This window comes from Thalassophryne amazonica, chromosome 4 (assembly GCF_902500255.1).
Source record: "Thalassophryne amazonica chromosome 4, fThaAma1.1, whole genome shotgun sequence".
NCBI classification, from domain to species: Eukaryota; Metazoa; Chordata; class Actinopteri; order Batrachoidiformes; family Batrachoididae; genus Thalassophryne; species Thalassophryne amazonica.
Genome location: NC_047106.1, coordinates 111192133 through 111214351, shown reverse-complemented (window position 1 = coordinate 111214351; position 22219 = coordinate 111192133). Strand labels below are relative to the sequence as shown.

Sequence of the window (22219 nt, the reverse complement as noted above, 5' to 3'; positions counted from 1 at the left end):
AAGTGTTTTTTTTTTTTTTTAGACGTGTTGACACTTTTATTCACAATAATCTGCCACTCTAATATTCACGGAGCCCAGAGGCTACCTTCAGCGAACCCAGTTGTGAGCGAGAAGGCCCAAGTCTGACCACAGTGACATCAACGGAGGTGAGGCCGCCTTCCCCGCACACCTCCACAGCCAACGCGGTCTCTCCTTCCCCAGAGGAGCCATGCTCCGTGAGCAGCTGAGATTCACGCTGTAGTCAGCAACCCGTAACCATGGAGACGCACAACGCTATGTGCGCAAGTATGTCTATTATACTCTAGTACAGCGCTTTGCTGCCATCTACTGGAATAAAAGAGCATTACATCTGCCACACTATTACAGCACATACACCCGATAACGGTGATATTTGATAATTGCCCACGGCACCCCTGACGATCGATCACGGCACCGTAGGGTGCCGCGGCACCCCGGTTGAGAATCACTGCTGTAGAGACATTCAAGTCCAGACTTAAGACACATTTATTCTCCCTTTCATATGGCTAGCATACTGGCATATGGAACTACCGGTATGCTTCCTATCCTTTTAAATTAATTTTATTAGTAATGGAACAGGTGTCGACCTCAACTTTATCTAAATATTGCGTGTTAGTGAAGCTTAGGAATAGCGGCCGGCGATCACCTTAGTATTTTCTCTGCTTCTTGTTGATTTACTGCTAATGAATTATACCACAGGTGTAGTTTATCTGAGAGACTGAGCCTGCTCTTTTTCTCTCTGTCCGAGGTATGGATAGAGAGATGGCTACTGAAGACAGGATGCCAAACTGACATGCAGTCTGCATTTGGAATGGACACTGCTGTGGGAACAGGCCCACTGACAGCATGAGGACTGCTGGATGACCCCTGTCTGTGGCATAACCGCCTGCGTGGACTTCTCATCAAATACATATTCTTTTGTTATTATGTCATGTTGTTTTGAGTTCCTGTTTTCTGTTTCTTCACCTTTGTAAAGCTTTGTAAAATCCTTGTAACTGTTAGCATGGCCTAAGGAGTGGGTCAGCCCGGAGTCTGGTCTGCTTGAGGTTTCTTCCTCAATATCATCAAAGGTAGTTTTTCCTTACCACTGTCACCTGTGTTTTTGCTCTAGGGGTTGGTAATGTTAGGCCTTGCTTGTGTGAAGCACCTTGAGTCAGTTTTGTTGTGATTTGGCACCGTATAAATTAAATAAATTTAAATAAACTGACCTGAATCTTGTCCAAACGACACCTCGGAATTGAGCGAAACCTTGAACACATATACTGCAACATACGGGGAGTGACACAGGGTATTGATGTGCCAATGGGACTCGCTGTGTCATCCACCTGCTACACGAGAACGTCATCAAAGCAGCCATTTCCTGCGGCCCATACAAAGGAGAAGTCATATTTCTCCCTCAAATACCGATGATTCAATCAGATCTACTTTTCCAGTTCAGAAGGCATCAGTTTCTGTGCTTTGTCATGACCATCAAAAAGGCTCAGGGATGGACTCTCAGAGCCATTGGTGCGAATCTCTCTGACTGTGACTTCTTTACATGGCAGGTTCTATGTGGCAGCCTCATGAACTGGAACCACAAAGACCATCTTCCTATTTGCACCAAATGGACAGACAAGCAATGGGGTGTACCATAAGGTGTTGTAAATGAGTTGTCTCTTCTTAAGGCAGCTTTAGTCATGCCCTAACAGTTCTTTGGAATACAGAATAGGTGAGAGGTGACAGCTTTGCTAATGACAATGAAGATTTCATTTCAGTCTCTTAATCAAACCTGCCCTGTAGCGGGTAATTGGCTAATGATATATAATATTTTAATTAAATACTGTATACATATTTTAACTGTCCTGGTTGCTTAGAGTATCATAAAAAGCAATGCGGCCACATACATGAATGCTTTGTTTGCAACAAACAAAATGAACTTGCCTTGCCACTCCCCCCTCCAATAACTCTGTGCCCTCCCCAAGGGGCGCATCATCCATTTTGGGAACCATTGTACTAAAGTGATGGAAAGGTCAGAAGGTAGAAGAAAAAAATAATCTCCTCATAATATCAAACAGGCAAACTAATCTGTGAAATATTGTGGAGTTTATGACATGGGCTTTTATAGCTGCTTCTGGTAAAAGGTAATTAATCCTCTACATCTACATAAACATTCTGTTTACCCACTTATATTGAAATTTATATAACGGCTGAGTGGATCCATGTCATTTGATTGGTGCTTTGTATGTCACATGACATTGCATGGCATTCAGAGTGTGGCTTGGTTCCATTTAGAGTGCAAATTTGGTTCCATACGTTTGGTACCATTGCACTCTCATGTGCACGTGCGCGCACACGTGATCACGCATGCACATGTGCGCGCGTACTCGTGCATGTTGCGCACACGCATGCTCGCGCAGGAGTGCGTGCGTGCCCACGCATGCTCGTGCATGCACACGCGTGCACACACAAAAACCATCCACTGTGCTGCCTGGAGGTTGTTAGCAGGAAGAGAGAACAAAAGCTGGACTCATTTCTGACGTGATTTTTTTTTCGCTGCACTGAGGACATATACAGTCTTATTTTTGTTGTTCACGCACGCACAAGCGCCGACCAGGTTGTGTGGGTGTGCGCATGCAGGGGACAAGATAGACATAATTTGAGCTAACTGACACTGCTAATTCTTGTAAGATACACACACACGCACACAAAACAAATCCACTGTGCTGTCTGTTAGCAGGAAGAGAGAAAGAAAACCTGGACTCATTTCTGACGTGACTTTTTTTTTTCGCTGCACTGAGGAGGTACACAGCTCGACCAAGCTGGCTGCATGTGTGTGCACGGGACAGCGACATGATGATTTGATTGAGTTAACTGACGCTGCTACACACACACAGACAAAACCCACTCCACTGTAAGCCGTCTGGATGCATGAAGATGGATGAAACGCTGATATGATTTTTGGCTGGACTGAGGAAATACACAAAGTCTTTTTTTATTTTTTTGGAAGTCCGAAGTCAGTGCACAGCATCACTGGACTACACGTCACAGTGGAACACCAAAATGTAAGTCCCTTTTCTGTTGTTTATAAATTAATAAAATATCAAATGACAATGATCTATTTTAGCCGTTATATAAAACAAATTATGAATGATTTTACATTCGCCTCGTTGAATGGTATGTTCCAGCTATCACCTTATGAAATATTCGTACCATTTAACTCAAACATTCATTATTTGTACAACATCCAAATTACTCAGGAGTGTAACCATGCAATAGGACATTGGGCCTCATGCATGAACATTTTTGCAGATATTGTTCATTTCTCTTACCTTTTTTATTAAGATAGGCTTGTACGAGTGTGCATATGCAGCAAATAATTGTTAATACAAATAACTGTGGAAATTGTGTGTAAACTTTGTGATTACTGCCTGTGTGTAAATCAGCCTGAAAAACACCAAAAACACTGACCATGCCAGAACTTGATCAGGCGACTGGCACCAAAGAGGAGCTTTGTTTTTCTTCCATAAAGAGAACTTGGAGGTCGACACCCACGCTATCAGCGAAATAGAGAAAATGTCTGTAATCGTTAACAACATAAAAAGTACAATTAAGGGACCTCCTAAGGCTAGCAAAATAATGAATGTTTTTCTGTCACTGTGGCTTGCTTGATTACATATCTGCCATTGGAAGTGTTCATGCTACAAGAACATCATCATCGTTCATGAATGAATTATACATTAAAAACCACTTTCCGAGCATGAATGCAACATCAGTGTTTTTTGATGGAGCAGGGAGAACATTACGTGTCTGTAGCCTGAAACTGAGATCACAGCTCAGTGTCAAGAGAGAAAAAGTGCAACAGCAGGAGCATCACTGGAACAGTTGTGAATGTAGTTTTGTCACAGTCATGTGAAGTCCACATCCTCTGAGGAAAGTCTTCTTCAAACTCAGCACATGCAATGTCACCATACATTTTGGCATCCTACAGAGCGCTCAAGTCATTATGAGATAACGTGACACAGCTGTGAGTCACAGCCTGTAGTCTGTCCTCGCAGCCAAGACGAGCTGTGAAACACAAACGGCGAGCAGGAAAACTGCTTTATACTGGCTGAAATCAGACAACAACAACCACAACAACTACAACAACAACCCAGCACCTCCAGCAGCAGCTCGAGCCAGGTAAAGAAAGTAAGGATTCTCACCAGATGAAGCATGTCATAAATGGAGTCTGAGGAGCGCTTGGTGTGTTTACTCCATTTCAGCATGGCCATGACTTGTTGCAGGTGTCAGTGTCACACTGCCACAGAGAAACTCCTGGTTGTAGGAAAGAGTCAAGTCTGCAATGTGCCTTCGATTCCTTTTTTCTTTGCTCCCTTTTGAAACAAAGGCACTCCAGTGCCTGTGATGAAGGTTGAGTGAAGCTGCTCAGCCTGCTCCTCTCCGCCCACCAGCACTTTCAGCCTTTCCGACGCCCCTCTTCTTGCCTTCAGAGTCTGCTGTAGTCCTGTCACTGTGATTCTGTTGGTTTTGTGTGATCTCTCTCTCTTCTCTACAGGCTGGGCAAACTCAGGCACACAGTGTGAGTGTGAAGATCTGGCCAACTCAGTGTAAATGTGTCCTGCCAATACTTTGTACCAGAAGGAAAGCAGAGGGATGCAAAGGAGCAGAAGATGAAGATCCTCCTCCTCCTAAACAGTGCGGTGGAGCCCGACTGGCTGCGTGAGCCACTCCACAGTGGAATACAAATGCAGGACATCAGAAAAATGGAGACTGCTATTAGTGAATGGAGCTGCAAGTCAGCAGAGAGGGACAGTCCTGAAGGACATTTCAGGGATTTGTATGCAATCTAAGCCGCAAAAGGCTGCTAATTATAGACTATAACTTAACATTTCATCTTAATGTCGACTTACACGCTGTTAGTGCTGCAGAGAAAGCAAAAAAATAATGTAGTCAGTGCCAACTCCAGATCACTATGGAACCTCACAGTATTAATATATTAGGTTAATAAAGATGCACTGTACATGTGAAAGCATGAATACAGCGCCTATAAAGATACACCCACACGCAACATGTTTATTTTTTGCATCAAATCAAGAACCACCATTAAATCCTCATTTGACATGTACAGTGGGACATGAGAACACTGCCCAGTTCAAATCAATCAATACAAAATGGGAAAACAATGACACAATTGTCAAGTATGTCAGAGTTGGCTGTCCTCAAAAGATGAGTTTTCATGATGGAGAGAAGGACAGAAGCCACCGAGACATGAATTACGTCCTGAAGCCATTAACGGCTTCACTGGCTTTGATTCGAGATTCAATATCTGACAACTTTCACCTGTTTCACCCTTCATGTGTTTGACTCTGAGGACACTGTGAGTATCAGCTAGAGGAGCAAAGTTTGTGGCTTGCTGGTAATTCCAGGCTGTATGAGGTACTGAGAAAGCAGACGTGATTCCATAAAAGGTAAAGAGAGATCTATTTGAGGAACTTGCAAGCAAGTCACACACCATCTGTGATCAAGCGATCCTGTACCTGCTGTCCTTCTAACTTTACATCTTGTCCCATCACATTCATGGCAAGTGATAAGATAGGATACCTTTACTGTCACTATGCACAAGATGCAATGTAATTGTAGGTGCCCTTCACAGTAAACCGTTCAACATGAATGCACATAAAAACAGCCATATATACACATACATTCATAAAAAAGTAGAGAAAATCTATAAAAGTGGCATGACAGGTAGTTAGCTACAGTGTGCAAATTCACTTGAGGTTTTTGTTTAGAATTTTTATGGCATGGGGGTAGGAGTTCTTAATAGTCTCTTTCTTTTGGAGTTTAGTGACGCATAATGCCTGCCTGAGGGCAGAAGGTAGACAAAGGAGGGGCCAGGGTGGAATTCGTCCTTAATTATGTTGTTTGCTCTGGATAGGTAGCAAGAGTCAGCAATGACTTCCAGTGAGTGGAGGGGGCAGCCGATGGTCTTTTGCGACAACTTTATGACCCTCTGTAGGGTTTTCCGAAGGCACAGTCCTGACAGGTGACTGTGCTGTACTGTCCCACCAGGCCAAATACTTTTTTGCAGTTGTATAAGGCCTCCTGCAAAGATTTGGACATCTGTGCCAGGGTATTTCTAGCAGATCTGGAAGTTTGCTGTGAACCACCAAAAAAGTAGAGAAACAGACGAGTTTGGGGAATGTTTCTGTGGTATCGGGGCTGAACATCTCCAGGTGGGTGAAAATGTTTTCTCCCTGGTATTGCCAGCAATCTTTGATTCCATTTAGACCCAGGTTTCATTTCAACAGAATAGAAGAAAGGAAGGAATTGTCTGTCTGTGGAAACAGCGATTGTCTGGGTGTAATGTACAGTGGTATTATACTGTTCTCTGTGTCAGGCAAGGTACAGTACATGACATGCAAGGATCATTCTTAATAGGATTCAGTCCCAATTACCTGACCATCAGCTACCAGAACATTCTGGGCTAATTCCCACAAGGTAAACTATAGACTGCATCCCATCTCTGAAAGTAGTGACTGAGCACAAGAGTGAATATAATCAGTGCCTCTTTGCAGTCTGTTTATTTTTTTTTTTGCACCAAGGGGCATCCTTAGTATTTGCAGGATCCGTAATAATTTGCTGGTAGTGCATACTGTGCAGAGTGGCTGGTAATTGTGAAGAATGTTCAATGCTTGCATGAACTCTGTGTTGAGCAAGGGTAGTATCTCACTGGGCCAATACAGCCCTTCACTGTCCTAATACAGCCCTTCACTGTCCTCTTGCCTCAGTCAAAAAATCTGCCATGATAAACTCTCTCTTCAAATCGTCAGAGATGGTGAGGGGGTACAAGGTGCCCACCTGATGACTTGGTAAAGAAACATCAGGCGGACATTTGTATCCCTCACCACGTCATCTCTGTGACTCAGAACGTGCACAACGTGAGAAACTGTGAGGGACTGACACACACTTTTCCTTTTATATGATGGGAGAGGAACAGCGCTTCTGGAAGTGACTGAACACTCAAGTAACCCCAGCAACTTGGCTCTGCAGCTGGCATAAGCAGGCTGGACGCACAAGCTGCATTAACTGGATTCATTGTATTTATTTATTTATTTGAGGACAGAAGTGGAAATTAAGTTCAATGCTGCTGGCCGGCGGCCACCCACTGTGCATGCTGACACCATGTGCTGGGTGGATGAACTGGATTTATTGTTTTTATTTTTACTGTCTGTGAGGATGTCAATGAAACCTGAGAGACACAGCTCAATGGACAACATTCTGTAAGTCTGTGAGTAGTTCTTCACCCTTTTCTTCCTTTTAAAAAATGATTCATTTATTATTTACAGTGCTTTGTCTGCTTAAAGTCAGGAGAATTTTTACAGCCTCTTTCACATAATAACTATAATAGTGCACAGTCATCCTGAGCACTGTATACACAAACGTGGTAATTTCAGCCACGCCAATGGGGCTGAACATCCATGAAAGTGCTGCGTGGTATTCACCTGTAAATCCTTGTCACTGCAAAGACCGCACTAGTGCCGCTCGACTTTCGCTGGTGCGCTGCGCGGTATGTGTGCGGACTGCTTGAGATTTGTGGCTGTAATTTTCATCGCCACTCTGGATGGCGCAGTGGACAGTAGGCCGTCATGTACAAACGTGTCGGGAGGACCAATTCAGTGAGATTCCACATGAGAAAGTTATTGCTTTTTCACCTGTTTTCGTGTGATTTTGTGTCTCCGCCTTCTCTCCACCAGTCATGTCAGTGAGATACTACCCTAAGGTCTTTGCCTTTGTTCAGACTGCCAGTTCAGATCAGATTTAAGATCATTTATTCAAATCCAATCTCACTGACTGTTCGCATTATGTGTAGCAAGTGACTAGATTTGATTTCTGTGTCCATGTTGAAGCCCCCACCTGCAACCTAATCCACATTGGTTGCTATAGTAATCAAAGACATATGTGTAAACATGACGGTTCATGTCCAAACAATGCAACTATAGAGTTCTGACCCACGGGATGTGGATTATAATCAAAGTGGGTGAATTTATGTGTATTCAAATAATTTATATTTTTTATGCTCAAATATTAGAAAACGACACCAGGTGTGTTGACAGGTGACAATTTCATCAACCAAACAAAATATTATTAAAACGTGTGTACACACAGGCACACAAAAAAGTCCAAACTGTATGATGACTGTAAAAGTCATGTCCAAAAATGGTCACACATAATGTAGTGTATCACGATTTGACAAAGCCAAATGAGCAGCAGCTGAAATGCTGGTGTGTAAATTCACATGCAAGAATTCTGCGCATGACACATGCGTGCATTCAACGTGACATGCAGTGCGTTTCAGGCGTAAGGCGTCTGAGTGATCTTTCTTGGAGGAACATTTACAGGGTAGCTTGTGCGTGGTGCCACTGAGGTCTTGATTTCCACAACAGTATGCACCTGTGGAGTCCTCTACTGTAGTTAAGGGGTACTTTCAGTAATGGCTTTATGAATATCCATTTATCTGTACTATACACTCAAATGAAATACAGTTTTATGATGGAGTTTGTTCCTTAATCAGCATTAAATGGAACTGTGCTGTGAACTGATGTAGCGTACAGTGTGAAAACAGAGGGGTCCAAGATGATACATTTCAAAACAACTAAAAATTAGAACAATTATCAAGCATTGTATCGTTGTGCTAAGTTGCTAATGTTCCACAAGCACAGACGGCATCATTACCACAGTTCAGACTGAAACACCATCTCCACTCAGAGCTGTGATGTTTTTTTATTGTTTTTTTAAAGAGCAGCCTCTTCGCCTGATTCATCGCTTTCAATCACACACACACACACACACACACACACACACACACACACACACACACACACGCACGCACGCACACACACACACACACACACACACACACACACACACACACACACACACACAAAGCCTGCAACTTTAGAAATGATCAAACATTCCTACCAGCAAACAGGTGGGGAAATCAACGAGTACAAGTGAGGAAAAAATGAGAGACGAAAGATGCTATTTGTCCTGATCAAAAAAATCTCCAAATCCATGTAACAGAGCATGTCCTTGATGGTTTTCTTCAGAAATTTACTCTCATATCCTCTGTACAATTATTACAACAGAGACAGGCTGACTTGATAGATGGTATATTACAACTGATACTCAGCAACTACTCTATTGTTGAGGTGGCTTTTGGTACTGGGAACATGTAGAGGTAGTCATAATAATAATCACTCAAGTAAACAAAAAAAAAAAAGGGGGGGGGGGGATCACTGAACTTTCTGATCAACCCAGAATGCATGGACTCAAATTTATATACCATCTGATGTCAGAAGTAGTCACTGTAGCAGTCACATAACTCATGCCACATTACAATAAATAACAGGCAGGATTCAGGTAAAAATCCTACTTCACAGTTCCACTCTCCAATTTACAGTATCTACCAGCCATGACTGGTCACATAAACAAATAACTGGCTTTGTTACTTTGTTAGAGCCACTTTTGTTGCTCTTGTTCTTTTGTTTTGTTCAGTACTTAGTATGCTGCTCCTGAAGCACAGTGGACTCGCATGTTCACAGAAATATTACTGGCACTGCATCTTTTGTAAGCAGTAACAACAAACTAACTCACAGATATCTGCAGGTGTATAATATATGTCCTTGAAATAAAATAGGAGCTGAATACTTTCGATTTGTTTTTTGTTTGCTTTTTTGCTACTCTCATTAGAGTTCGCCACAGCAGCTCATCCATCTCTGTTATGCCAAACACCTCCCTCACCACATCCATAAACCTCTTGTTTGCACTTCCTGTAGAGCTAGTAGATCAGAAGGATAAGGAGATGGGCTACCAATACATAGGCTTGGGCTTGTTTTCCAGATGAGATGAGATATACTTTATTGATCTCACAATCTCATAAACAGAGGTAAGGGAGAGTGGAGGAGATGCGACCGCCCTCGTCGGAGTCCCAAGCTTGTCCAAGATGCACTTGTCTGTGTTCTTGGACAAGACGTTGTCTGCCTTGTCCCAGTCCACACAGCTGTACATGGGTACTATTCATGGCTAGACAAGTAACCTGGGTCAGACTAGCATCCTGTCCTGGGAGAGTCACAGACTAGCATACACTTCACACTAGACAATGACCATTCTGTGTGGAGGTTGCATGTTCTCCCCATGTTTGTGTGGGTTTCCTCCAGGTGCTCCGGTTTCCTCCCACATTTAAAGACATACAGGTTAGGTGAACTGGAAAGTTTATAATTGTCTCCCTTGCAAACGAGGTCTTGATCTCAATGGGACTAACTTGGTTAAATAAATAAATTTACAGACATACTGTATACTCCATCTTGTTGATTTCTTTTATTCCCCCTCTCTCTGGTGCATACCTCAACTTCTGCAGGCTCTTCTCAACCTGCTCCCTACTCTCACTGCAGGTCACAGTCTCATCTGCAAACATCAGTCCATGGATTTTAGCTCATCTGTCAACCTCTCCCTCATGATAGCAGAGTGGACACTTGATTCACGCCACATGCACCATGAACTTACCAATCATTCTTCTGCCACTCCTAACTTCCTCATACAATACTACAACCATACTGCATGTCACCTTTATTCTTAAGAACTGACAACAGTACACTTGTCCTTCTAAAAGAGGTTTTGATCTCAGTGGAATTTCTACCTGGTTAAATAAAGGTTATTATTATTATAAATGCAAGAATTATTAAACGAAATTAAAGATGACCATGCATAACATGAAATATGTTGGCCTCACACTGTCTGCAATGAAACAGAAATCAAAGTAAATGTAAATATCGCTCAGGTTTCTTTTTTCTTTGTTTTAATTTTTAACTTTAAATATCATCCCAATGTTTTCTGATCTGGGGTTGTAGATTTTTCAGTAGTGTTGGAAAAGCAAAGATATTTTATAGTCTTGTTACATTTAAATAACCACTGCATTTGATAATATTTTGGTGCCATTTTCGATGTACTAAGTAAAGCGTCTTACTATATAAACAACAGAGCCCATATAAACCAAACAACACATTGTAACTGACTTCATCTTATGTCACTGTCTTGCAGAATTTATCCAGCTGACATGCTGCAAGTCTGAGACCTTTTCTATAAGCCATGAAGAGTATTGTATCCTGTTTTGCAGAAACAGTTCAAACATGTCAGTCCCATGATGAGGAAAATAAATTGTTGCACTGACCTTTCACAGCCTGCAATCTTTGCATTGGGGGATGTTGCAGCCTGTCCAAGACTTCTAACAATACTGTAGTTTATTTTCAGCCCTGCTATGTCTTGTTCCTTTGCACTTCAACAGCTTTAAATATTTTGAGATCATATAGGAGCATATATTCAATAAATGCACTCTATCATTTGTGTGTTTGATTTTGATGGTGGGACTTTTCATTGTGAACACTCATCTTCTTCTTTGTCTTTCGGCTGTTCCCGTTAGGGGTCGCCACAGCAGATCAATCGTTTCCATCTCACCCTGTCCTCTGTATCTTCCTCTGTCACACCAACCACCTGCATGTCCTCTCTCAGCACATCCATGAACCTCCTCTTTGGTCTCCCTCTTCTCCTCCTGCCTGGTGGCTCCATACTCAGCATCCTTCTCCCTATATACCCTGGGTCCCTCCTCTGCACATGCCCAAACCATCTCAATCTCGCCTCTCTGACTTTGTCTCCAAACCGTCCCACCTGAGCTGTCCCTCTGATATGTTCATTCCTAATCTTGTCCATTCTTGTCACTCCCAAAGAGAATCTCAACATCTTCAGCTCTGCCACCTCCAGCTCTGCCTCCTGTCTTTTTGTTAGTGCCACTGTCTCTAAACCATACAACATAGCTGGTCTCACTACTGTTTTGTAAACTTTCCCCTTCACTCTTGCTGATATTCTTCGGTCACAAATCACTCCTGCCAACTTTCTCCACCCACTCCACCCTGCCTGCACTCTCTTCTTCACCTCTCTACCACACTCTCCATTACTTTGAACAGTTGACCCCAAATATTTAAACTTATCTACTTTCACCACTTCTACTCCTTGTAACTGCACTATTCCACTGGGCTCCCTCTCGTTCATACACATGTACTCAGTCTTGCTTCTATTGACTTTCATTCCCCTTCTCTCCAAAGCATATCTCCACTTCTACAGACTAGACTCAACTTGCTCTCTACTCTCACTACAGATCACAATGTCATCTGCAAACATCATAGTCCATGGGGACTCCTTTCTGATCTCATCTGTCAACCTGTCCATCACCACTGCAAACAAGAAAGGACTCAGAGCTGATCCTTGGTGTAACCCACCAACATCACCCTTGTTCTTGAAAATAGGAACCAGCACACTTCGTCTCCACTCCTCAGGCATCCTCTCACTTTCCAAGATTTTATTAAACAATCTGGTTAGAAACTCTACTGCCATCTCTCCTAGACATTTCCATGCCTCCTTGGAATGTCATCTGGACCAACTGCCTTTCCACTCTTCATCCTCTTCATATCAGCCCTCACTTCTTCCTTGCTAATCTCTTTTACTTCCTGATTTACTCTTGCCACATCACCCAGCCTTTTCTCTCGCTCATTTTCTCAATATATAATAAAAAGCATTAGAAGGTTGATGTAGACCCTGTGTGCTCCACACACCATGATATACACTCAACAAAAATATAAACGCAACACTTTTGGTTTTGCTCCCATTTTGTATGAGATGAACTCAAAGATCTAAAACTTTTTCCACATACACAATATCACCATTTCCCTCATATACTGTTCACAAACCAGTCTAAATCTGTGATAGTGAGCACTTCTCCTTTGCTGAGATAATCCATCCCACCTCACAGGTGTGCCATATCAAGATGCTGATTAGACACCATGATTAGTGCACAGGTGTGCCTTAGACTGCCCACAATAAAAGGCCACTCTGAAAGGTGCAGTTTTATCACACAGCACAATGCCACAGATGTCGCAAGATTTGAGGGAGCGTGCAGTTGGCATGCTGACAGCAGGAATGTCAACCAGAGCTGTTGCTCGTGTATTGAATGTTCATTTCTCTACCATAAGCCATCTCCAAAGGCGTTTCAGAGAATTTGGCAGTACATCCAACCAGCCTCACAACCGCAGACCATGTGTAACCACACCAGCCCAGGACCTCCACATCCAGCATGTTCACCTCCAAGATCGTCTGAGACCAGCCACTTGGACAGCTGCTGAAACAATCGGTTTGCATAACCAAAGAATTTCTGCACAAACTGTCAGAAACCGTCTCAGGGAAGCTCATCTGCATGCTCGTCGTCCTCATCGGGGTCTCAACCTGACTCCAGTTCGTCGTCGTAACCGACTTGAGTGGGAAAATGCTCACATTCGCTGGCGTTTGGCACGTTGGAGAGGTGTTCTCTTCACAGATGACTCCTGGTTCACACTGTCCAGGGCAGATGGCAGACAGCGTGTGTGGCGTTGTGTGGGTGAGCGATTTTCTGATGTCAATGTTGTGGATCGAGTGGCCCATGGTGGCGGTGGGGTTATGTAATGGGCAGGCATCTGTTATGGACGAAGAACACAGGTGCATTTTATTGATGGCATTTTGAATGCACAGAGATACCGTGACGAGATCCTGAGGCCCATTGTTGTGCCATACATCCAAGAACATCACCTCATGTTGCAGCAGGATAATGCACGGCCCCATGTTGCAAGGATCTGTACACAATTCTTGGAAGCTGAAAATGTCCCAGTTCTTCCATGGCCGGCATACTCACCGGACATGTCACCCATTGAGCATGTTTGGGATGCTCTGGACCAGCGTATACGACAGCGTGTACCAGTTCCTGCCAATATCCAGCAACTTCGCACAGCCATTGAAGAGGAGTGGACCAACATTCCACAGGCCACAATTGACAACCTGATCAACTCTATGCGAAGGAGATGTGTTGCACTGCATGAGGCAAATGGTGGTCACACTAGATACTGACTGGTATCCCCCACAATAAAACAAAACTGCACCTTGCAGAGTGGCCTTTTATTGTGGGCAGTCTAAGGCACACCTGTGCACTAATCATGGTGTCTAATCAGCATCTTGATATGGAACACCTGTGAGGTGGGATGGATTATCTCAGCAAAGGAGAAGTGCTCACTATCACAGATTTAGACTGGTTTGTGAACAATATTTGAGGGAAATGGTGATATTGTGTATGTGGAAAAAGTTTTAGATCTTTGAGTTCATCTCATACAAAATGGGAGCAAAACCAAAAGTGTTGCGTTTATATTTTTGTTGAGTGTAAATGCACAGGTAAATACAGGTATGTCTGTAATTGTGATTTTGACTTCATTATGAAGTCATTCATACCACTTAGTCAAAAATATTGGTTGAGCAATACATGCTTTAGAACATCCACCTAGGCGTGCACACACACACACACACACACGCACACACACACTATATGTATATAAAATTCATCAGTAATGTTTGTAAATGTTCTAAGTTTTGTGTGTGTTCAAAACTTTGAGGGGAGTTCAGACGGAGATCTTTCCTGCTGTATGGATGTTTGTTTGCCGTTTTGAGTGTGAGAGAGTGTGAGACAATGGGCACAGGCAGTACGTCTGGACATGAACACAGAGAAAACTGACTTCAAGTGTTGACAGCCATCCACAGTCTGGATGTTCCACTGTTTTCAGTCAGAGGCTGAAGCAAAAATTATTATTTTTTTTGTCTTAATGAGCAGGAAAAAGACAGCAACACACAGATTATTTAACTGCAGAGCAAAATGTTTGTCTGTGAGAAAACTGACCATGAAGAGAGGGATGCAATGAGTAATTCTATCTTGAATACACAATGCATATGTTCTTGTTACACAAATGAGTGGTTTTCTAGTTTATCTAAACATAAATCTTTCCCAGCAACAACATAAATCCAGTATTTAACTGATCTTACATGCCAAACATCAATTGTGAGCAGAGTCCAACCTTAATCACAAATGCTTCTACTATCACTTCACTGTTAAAGTGAAAGTGAATACTCCTCTTCACTCTACTGTGCAGTGGACACACTTCAATCAGCAATGTAGATGTCTATAAATATTCATGTCTCTTTAATTTTCATTATGTCAGGAGCCATTAAATGCATTTTAAACAGCAACAAGTCATGCTGAAAGACAGAATATTCAGAATTATCCTGTTTTTAAACCACCACTCCTCTCCGCAGTGCAAATACAGACTTGATCACCATGAAATAGGTAGTATTTGATGGTAGCTGGTAGATGGTACCTGTAACTGTGGGAAAGCAAACTCCTCTGAAATTCTCTCTTCATCACAACAGATGAGTGGGATGTTGTTAAAGACAAGGACAAGGGCAGGAAACAAGCAGCACAGCCTACATCATGTGAAAGCTGTGCTCTCACAAATGTTCTACAGCAATCAAAGCCAATGAAAAACGATGAAAAAATAACGCTATTACCTTTCTGCATTCATCGATCTTACTGAAGTTCTCAGAGTCGTCATCCAAGCTATTGCCTGAGCTCTCCACCAACAGTCCAACTCCATCATCCAGGATTTCCTCTGCAACATATAAGAGGCACGTAACGTTAAGCAAAGAAAAGAATACTGTCAACAAAAAATTAATGAAATACAGTAAAAGTTTGAGAGAATTCCTGAGAGTTCAGGAGTCTTATTGTAGTGGGGAAGAAGCTTTTGCAGAACCTGGATGCTCTGCTCTGAATATCCTGATAACGTCTGCCTGAGGGCACAAGGGAGAACAGTCCGTGGTTGGGATGTGTGGGGTCTGCAATGATTTTTGTGGCTTTTGACAGGTAGCGTCTGTGTATAATGTCCTTGATAGGAGTGAGGTGAGTGCCAATGACCTTTTGAGGAGCTCTCACCACTCTCCGAAGGTCCTTATGGTCCATGTCAGTGCAGCTCTTATGCCAGATAGAGATACAGTTTGTTTGGATGCTCTTGTCTGTGCCCCTGTAGAAAGTGGTGAGGTTGTATGGGGGGAGGTGAGCTCTCATTACGCCTCTGAGGAAGTGTAGTCAGTGGTGGGCTTTCTTGGTCAGGGAGGATGTGAATTTGGTCCAGGTTAAGTCACTTGAGATGTGCACCCCCAGGAATTAGGTGAGGTGAACGATCTCTACAGCCATGCCTCCTACGGAGCGAGGTATGCGGGTGGGCCGGTCCTCCTGAAATCAACATTCAAATCTAGGTTGTTATTGGTGCACCAGCCCACCAGATGTTCCACCTCCTCTCTGCACGCCAGTTCCTCATTGTCCTGAATCAGACCCACCACTGTCTTATCTGCATACTTTATAACGTGGCTGGTAGCGCAGCAAGCACCACAGTCATGGGTCATCAGGGGGAAGAGCAGCGGGCTCAACTCACAGCCCTGAGGGAAGCCGGTGCGCAGCCGGATGGTGTCGGAGATGTAGCTTCCCACCTGTACAGACCTGTGGCCTGCCATTGAGGAAGTCCAGAATCCAGTTGCAGATGGGGGTACTCAGACCTGGTGGGCCCAGTTTCCACTAGGTGTTGGGGGATTATGGTGTTGGATGTGAAACTGAAGTCCAGAAACAATATTCGAACATAGGTGCTTTGTTTTTCCAGGTGTTCCAGGCTAAGGTGAAGGGCACAGGGTACAGTGACCTTAGTGGAGCGGTTGGGGTGGTAGGCGAACCGAAGTAGGTCAAATGATGGGGGTAGTATAGCAGTGATGTGATCCTTCACTAGTTTTTCAAAGCACTTCATAATAATGGGTGTGAGTGCTACAGGCGGTCGTCATTGGAGCGGGTGATGGTGGGTTTTTTGGTATTGGGATGATAGTTGCTTTCTTGTAGCAGGAGGGAATGACTGCCTGGCTCAGTGAGGTGTTAAATAGGTCTCAAAGTACTTCAGCCAGTTGGTCTGCACACTCTTTAACCACACGGCCTGGCATGTTGTCTGGACCCATTGCTTTACTTGGGTTGAACCTCCTCAAGGCCCGGTGTACATCAGCTGGGCCCAGACAAAGAATCTGGTCATCCTGGGGACTTTAATGAAGCACTAAAGCAGTTTTCCAAAGTATTTAAAGCATTCACACATTCCTCTAATCATGGCTGCCACTGAGGCAGTTCCAGGTTATTTCTTTCAGGTAGGAACCTTATTATGCATGCTACAAAAATCTACTTTGCGTTTTAAAACAGGCAAACACCATAACCATACCACTACAAACTTTTTACTCGCTTTTGTCTTTACTTGTCTCAAGTTCCCTGTGAGCTGCGCTTTCACAGACTTCTACATTTATTCAGGGTGTCGCTGTTGAACACAACATTTCTGTCCTCTCTTCTCTCATATTTGTCTACTCTGCTTGATTTTATGCGACAAGTTGAGAGAGGAGCAATGCAGGGGCACAACCAGAAATAATTAAGGTATGCCTGTGTGATCTTTAGCTGACTACAAGCAAAAGAAAAAATATGAATAAATGAAAAAGTTCAGAAAAAAACCCAAGTTTTTAACTCTTAACATATAAAAGCAGTATTCAGAGCTTATTAACACAAACTGTTCTTGGCAGATGAAAAATGTGGGTTATAAGAAAATGCATACCTTGTTTTTCTTTTTGTTGTTGTTTACAGATACTTTAGAATCAAATGGCGCTATCCATATTAAAATTTAGTGTCTGTTGTAGGATAACATACAGCTAACAAAACAAAGAGTATGCTGTTTAAAAAAAAAAAAAATTGCCACCAGTTCTCCCATCTGTTACAGCCACAAAAGGTGTCCTGGCTGAGTTTGTGGCCTCTGAATATCTAGGAATCCTAATTGATGAACATCTCTCTTTTAAGTCCCATATTGAAAACCTTGTAAAGAAGCTGAAGCTAAAACTCATTCTTCTTCAGGAACAAACAATGTTTTACATTCAACACCAGGAAATGACTTGAAGCCACTTTCTTGCTAGTTATTGATTATGGTGACATTGTTTATATGAATGACTCTGCCAGCTCTCTGCAGATGATGGATGCTGTTTACCACAGAGTTTTAAGATTCATAACTGGCTGTAAACATCTCACTCACCAGTGCACTTTGTATTCTCTGGTCAACTGGTTATAATTATCCATACATACACTTTTGCATTGGTAAAATTTAATTTACAAATCAATCCTTGGACTGTTGCCCTCATATGTCTCCTCCTACATGTCCCTTAGACAATGTGGTCATAGGCTGTGCTCCCTGGCCTTTATTACTTTCAGTGTTCCTTCAGTACATACAGAAAATATTCAACAGCACTTCACTTTTTCTACATTTTGTTATGTTTATTCTAAAATGGAGTAAATTCTTTTTTCCCCTCAAAATTCTACTCACAACACCCTGTAATGACAACATGAAAAAGTTATTTTTTTTAATTATTGCAAATTTATTAAAATAAAGAACTAAGAAATCACATGTACGTAAGTATTCACACCCTTTGCTCAATACTTTGTTGATGCACCTTTGGCAGCAATTACAGGCTACAGCATAAGGTCTTCTTGAATATGATGCCACAAGCTTGGCACGCCTATCTTTGTGCAGTTTTGCCCATTCCTCTTTTCAGCACCTCTCAAGCTCCATCAGGTTGGATGGGAGGCATTGGTGCACAGCCATTTTCAGGTATCTCCAGAGATGTTCAATTGGATTCAGGTCTGGGCTCTGGCTGGGCCACTCAAGGACATTCAGAGTTGTCCTGAAGCCACTGTAGGGATGGTGCCTGATTTCCTCCAAACATGATGCCTGGCATTCACACCAAAGAGTTCAATCTTTGTCTCATCAGACCAGAGAATTTTGTTTCTCGTGGTCTGAGAGTCCTTCAGGTGCCTTTTTGGCAAACTTCAGGCAGGCTGCCATGTGCCTTTTACAAAGGAGTGGCTTCTGTCTGGCCACGCTACGATACAGGCCTGATTGATGGACTGCTACAGAGATGGTTGTCCATCTGGAAGGTTTTCCACTCTTCACAGAGGAATGGTGGAGCTCTGACAGAGTGATAATTGGGATCCTGGTCACTTCCCTGCCTAAGGCCCTTCACCCCCGTTGGCTCAGTTTAGACGTGCGGCCAGCTCTGGGAAGAGTCCTGGTAGAGCTAAGCTTCTTCCATTTACGGATGATGGAGGCCACTGTGCTCATTGGGACCGTCAAGGCAGGGGAAATGTTTCTATAACCTTACACAGATTTTTGCCTTGAGACAAATCTTGTCTTGCAGAACTACAGACAATTACTGTGACTTCATGCTTCTGACATGCACTGTCAACTGTGGGACGTTATATGTAGCCAGGTGTGTGCCTTTCGAAATCATGTCCAATCAACTGATTTTAGCCCAGGTGGACTCCAGTTAAGCTGTAGAAACATCTCAAGGATGATCAGCGGAAACAGGAGGCACCTCTGCTCAATTTTAAGCTTCATGGCAAAGGCTGTGAATACTTATGTACACGTGATTTCTTAGATTTTATTATTATTTTTAACATTTGCAAAAATAAAAAAAAAACAAAAAAAAAAACAACAAAAACTTTCACATTGTCATTATGGGGTATTGTGTGTAAGATTTTGAGAAAAAAAAATGATTTCATCCATTCTGAAATAAGGCTAGAACATAAAATGTGGAAAAAGTACAGTCCTGTGAATATTTTCTGCACTGTATAGACCTTTGCAAAAAGGCTTTTACTTACTCTGCCACTTCAACCTGAAACAGTCTACAACAGGATCTGAAGTTGTCTAGATTGATTCCAATGGGGGATTTCAGACTTATTTTAAGGGCACTTCAAAAATCCCTGGAAACTTGTTCCTGTTTTGAGTATTTTAATCTGCTTCTATTTGGCACTTTGATATTACCAATTTTGATTTTACTGTTTTATACTGATACTGTATATTATATCTCTGTGTCTCTGTAACTATTTGTTTATATATTGCAGGGGTGGGCAACCTGTTCCAGAAAGAGCCATGAGGGTGCAGGTTTTCTTTGCAGCCACTGACTCCACCAGGTGATTTTACTGATTAATATCACTTTGAGCAGATGGAATCAGTTAATCAGTGAAATCACCTGGTCAGTGGCTGCAAAGAAAACCTGCACCCTCATGGCTCTTTCTGGAACAGGTTGCCCACCCCTGATATATTGTATGTCTGGCTGAAACTGGTTTCTGTTGAGAGTGAGGCTTTGTGTCTCACTGAGACTACCTGCATTAATAAAGGGAAAAAAAAAAAAATATTTTTGGCTAAAAATAAAATTAAAAAAAGATGATGATGATGATATTGGCAAAGTTGATGCAGAGCACCAATGAATAATGCTTTTCCACAGGAATCAAATGCAGTAATGAGTCCATGTTGTACTTTATTTTATTTGTGCATTTATTTTTGCCATTTTGGCACACAGTATGAATTTCAAACATCAAATCACTTGGTTTGAAGGAACTTCAGCTTTTTCTCTTGTATTGCATAACTACACTTTTCTGTTAGCAGTTCTAGTTGACAGCACAGCTTGTCATGGCTTAAGCTTATAAAAAAAAATACTAGAGATGGGCACAATCTGGTCCAATATTGACGTAATTCACTTAATGGATATCTGAGGGACAGGACTGACCCAAGCCCTCTTCACATTGTTAAACTAACACATGAAGTGGTCAGCCTACTTTGCTTCTGAATTGCCAGGGTGGCAAATGTAAAATATCCTTAAAATGTCTAGTAATACTACTGGCAAAAACTATGATTTGTTTTTTTTTGTTGCTGTTGTTTTATGAGAAAGGTCAGTTTGTACTGCACTCTGAAAGACATTTTCAAAGGCAGTTCACACAGTGTGCTGCAGCCTTTTGTATGAAAAGAGGTTTAATTACAAATGCCATAATTCATTTATTGGATATCGGAGGGACAAGACTGATCCACTTATCCAAGCCCTCACCCCAACATCATATACATGACATAAGATAAGACTTTACTGATCTCACAGTGGAGAAATTCACATGATACGTCAGCTCTTAAAAAACACACAAGATGGGTGCGAGTAGAGGAAAATGTGCATCAAACAGCGTGTGCAAGGATAAGCAATAATAATAATACGAGTAATACTTGTAACAATACAATAAAATAAGAAAATGAGATAGAAATAGAATATATATATATATATATACATACAGTGGTCCCTCGTTTATCACGGGACTTACGCCCTAAAAATAACCCGCGATAAGCAAAATCCGCGAAGTAGTCAGCGCTATTTTTTGCAATTATTATAGATGTTTTAAGGCTGTAAAACCCCTCACTACACACTTTATACACTTTTCTCAAACAGGCATTAACATTTTCTCACTTTTCTCTCCTGTGTAAACACTCTCTTTTCTTCTGGGTGAGAAGATTATAAACAGACACATGCATAACTCTCCCTTCGCTCACTGCCTCCAGAGATACGGAGGCGGGACCTGCAAAGAATCCAAGTCCTCTCTCGGTGGCCACGGAGCTCTGCGACTGCGGTCAACATCCGCATCAAAACAGCGAGTGTATGGACCTGTTGCCAGATTTGGCGCAACTCCACACAGCAGACAGGGGGGCGGTGTGAGTGGCCCGCTGCTGCGTTTACCAAGCCTGCAGACTCAGTAAGCGCATTGGAGGCAGTGAGAGCAATCGCGGTGATGCCGACCTGTGCCGCGACCGGCCCACCTGATAAGGACACAGAACACAATGCGCTGTTAAAAAAAAAAAAAGCATGCAAAACTGCACTAAAAAAAAAAAATCTGCGAAAATGTGAGGCCGCGAAAGGTGAACCGCGTTATAGCGAGGGACCACTGTATACATATATACGTACATAGATAAGTACATATGCATATATAAACATGATTGGAATTGAAGAAAAAAATAAAAAAATCAAAATAAAAACATGGTCAGCCTACTTTGCTTCTGAATCACCAGGGTGGCAAATATAAAAATAACCTTAAAATTCTAGTAGTAACCATCTGGTATATTTAATGAGTTAACACTTGGAGAAAGCTAAAATGTCTCCATGGGTGAACCACAATTTTTTTGTTTTTTTTTTTGCACTGAGCACACAGGACTTTTTAGTGATTATGAGTGTCTGCCATTTATGGTAAAGTCATTTTCATGTTTAGGCAGAAATATGTTTCATGAAAAATATTGTATAATGCTGTAAAACTATTTCTTCAATTTGATCAGTGTCACAGATTTGAGGTGGCAGCAAGTTGAAGCCCAACACCAAAGTTCAATTACTTTTGTGTGTG

The 22219-nt window shown here is 42.3% G+C and overlaps 1 protein-coding gene across 1 annotated transcript in view; it reads right to left on the bottom strand.

Moving 5' to 3' along the window:
- Positions 1-22219, bottom strand: part of LOC117508624 (T-lymphoma invasion and metastasis-inducing protein 1-like) — a 135369-nt gene that overhangs the window by 52384 nt on the left and 60766 nt on the right. The window contains 1 exon segment of the mRNA XM_034168422.1: positions 15463-15563. Within this exon segment, the coding sequence (XP_034024313.1) occupies positions 15463-15563 (101 nt within the window).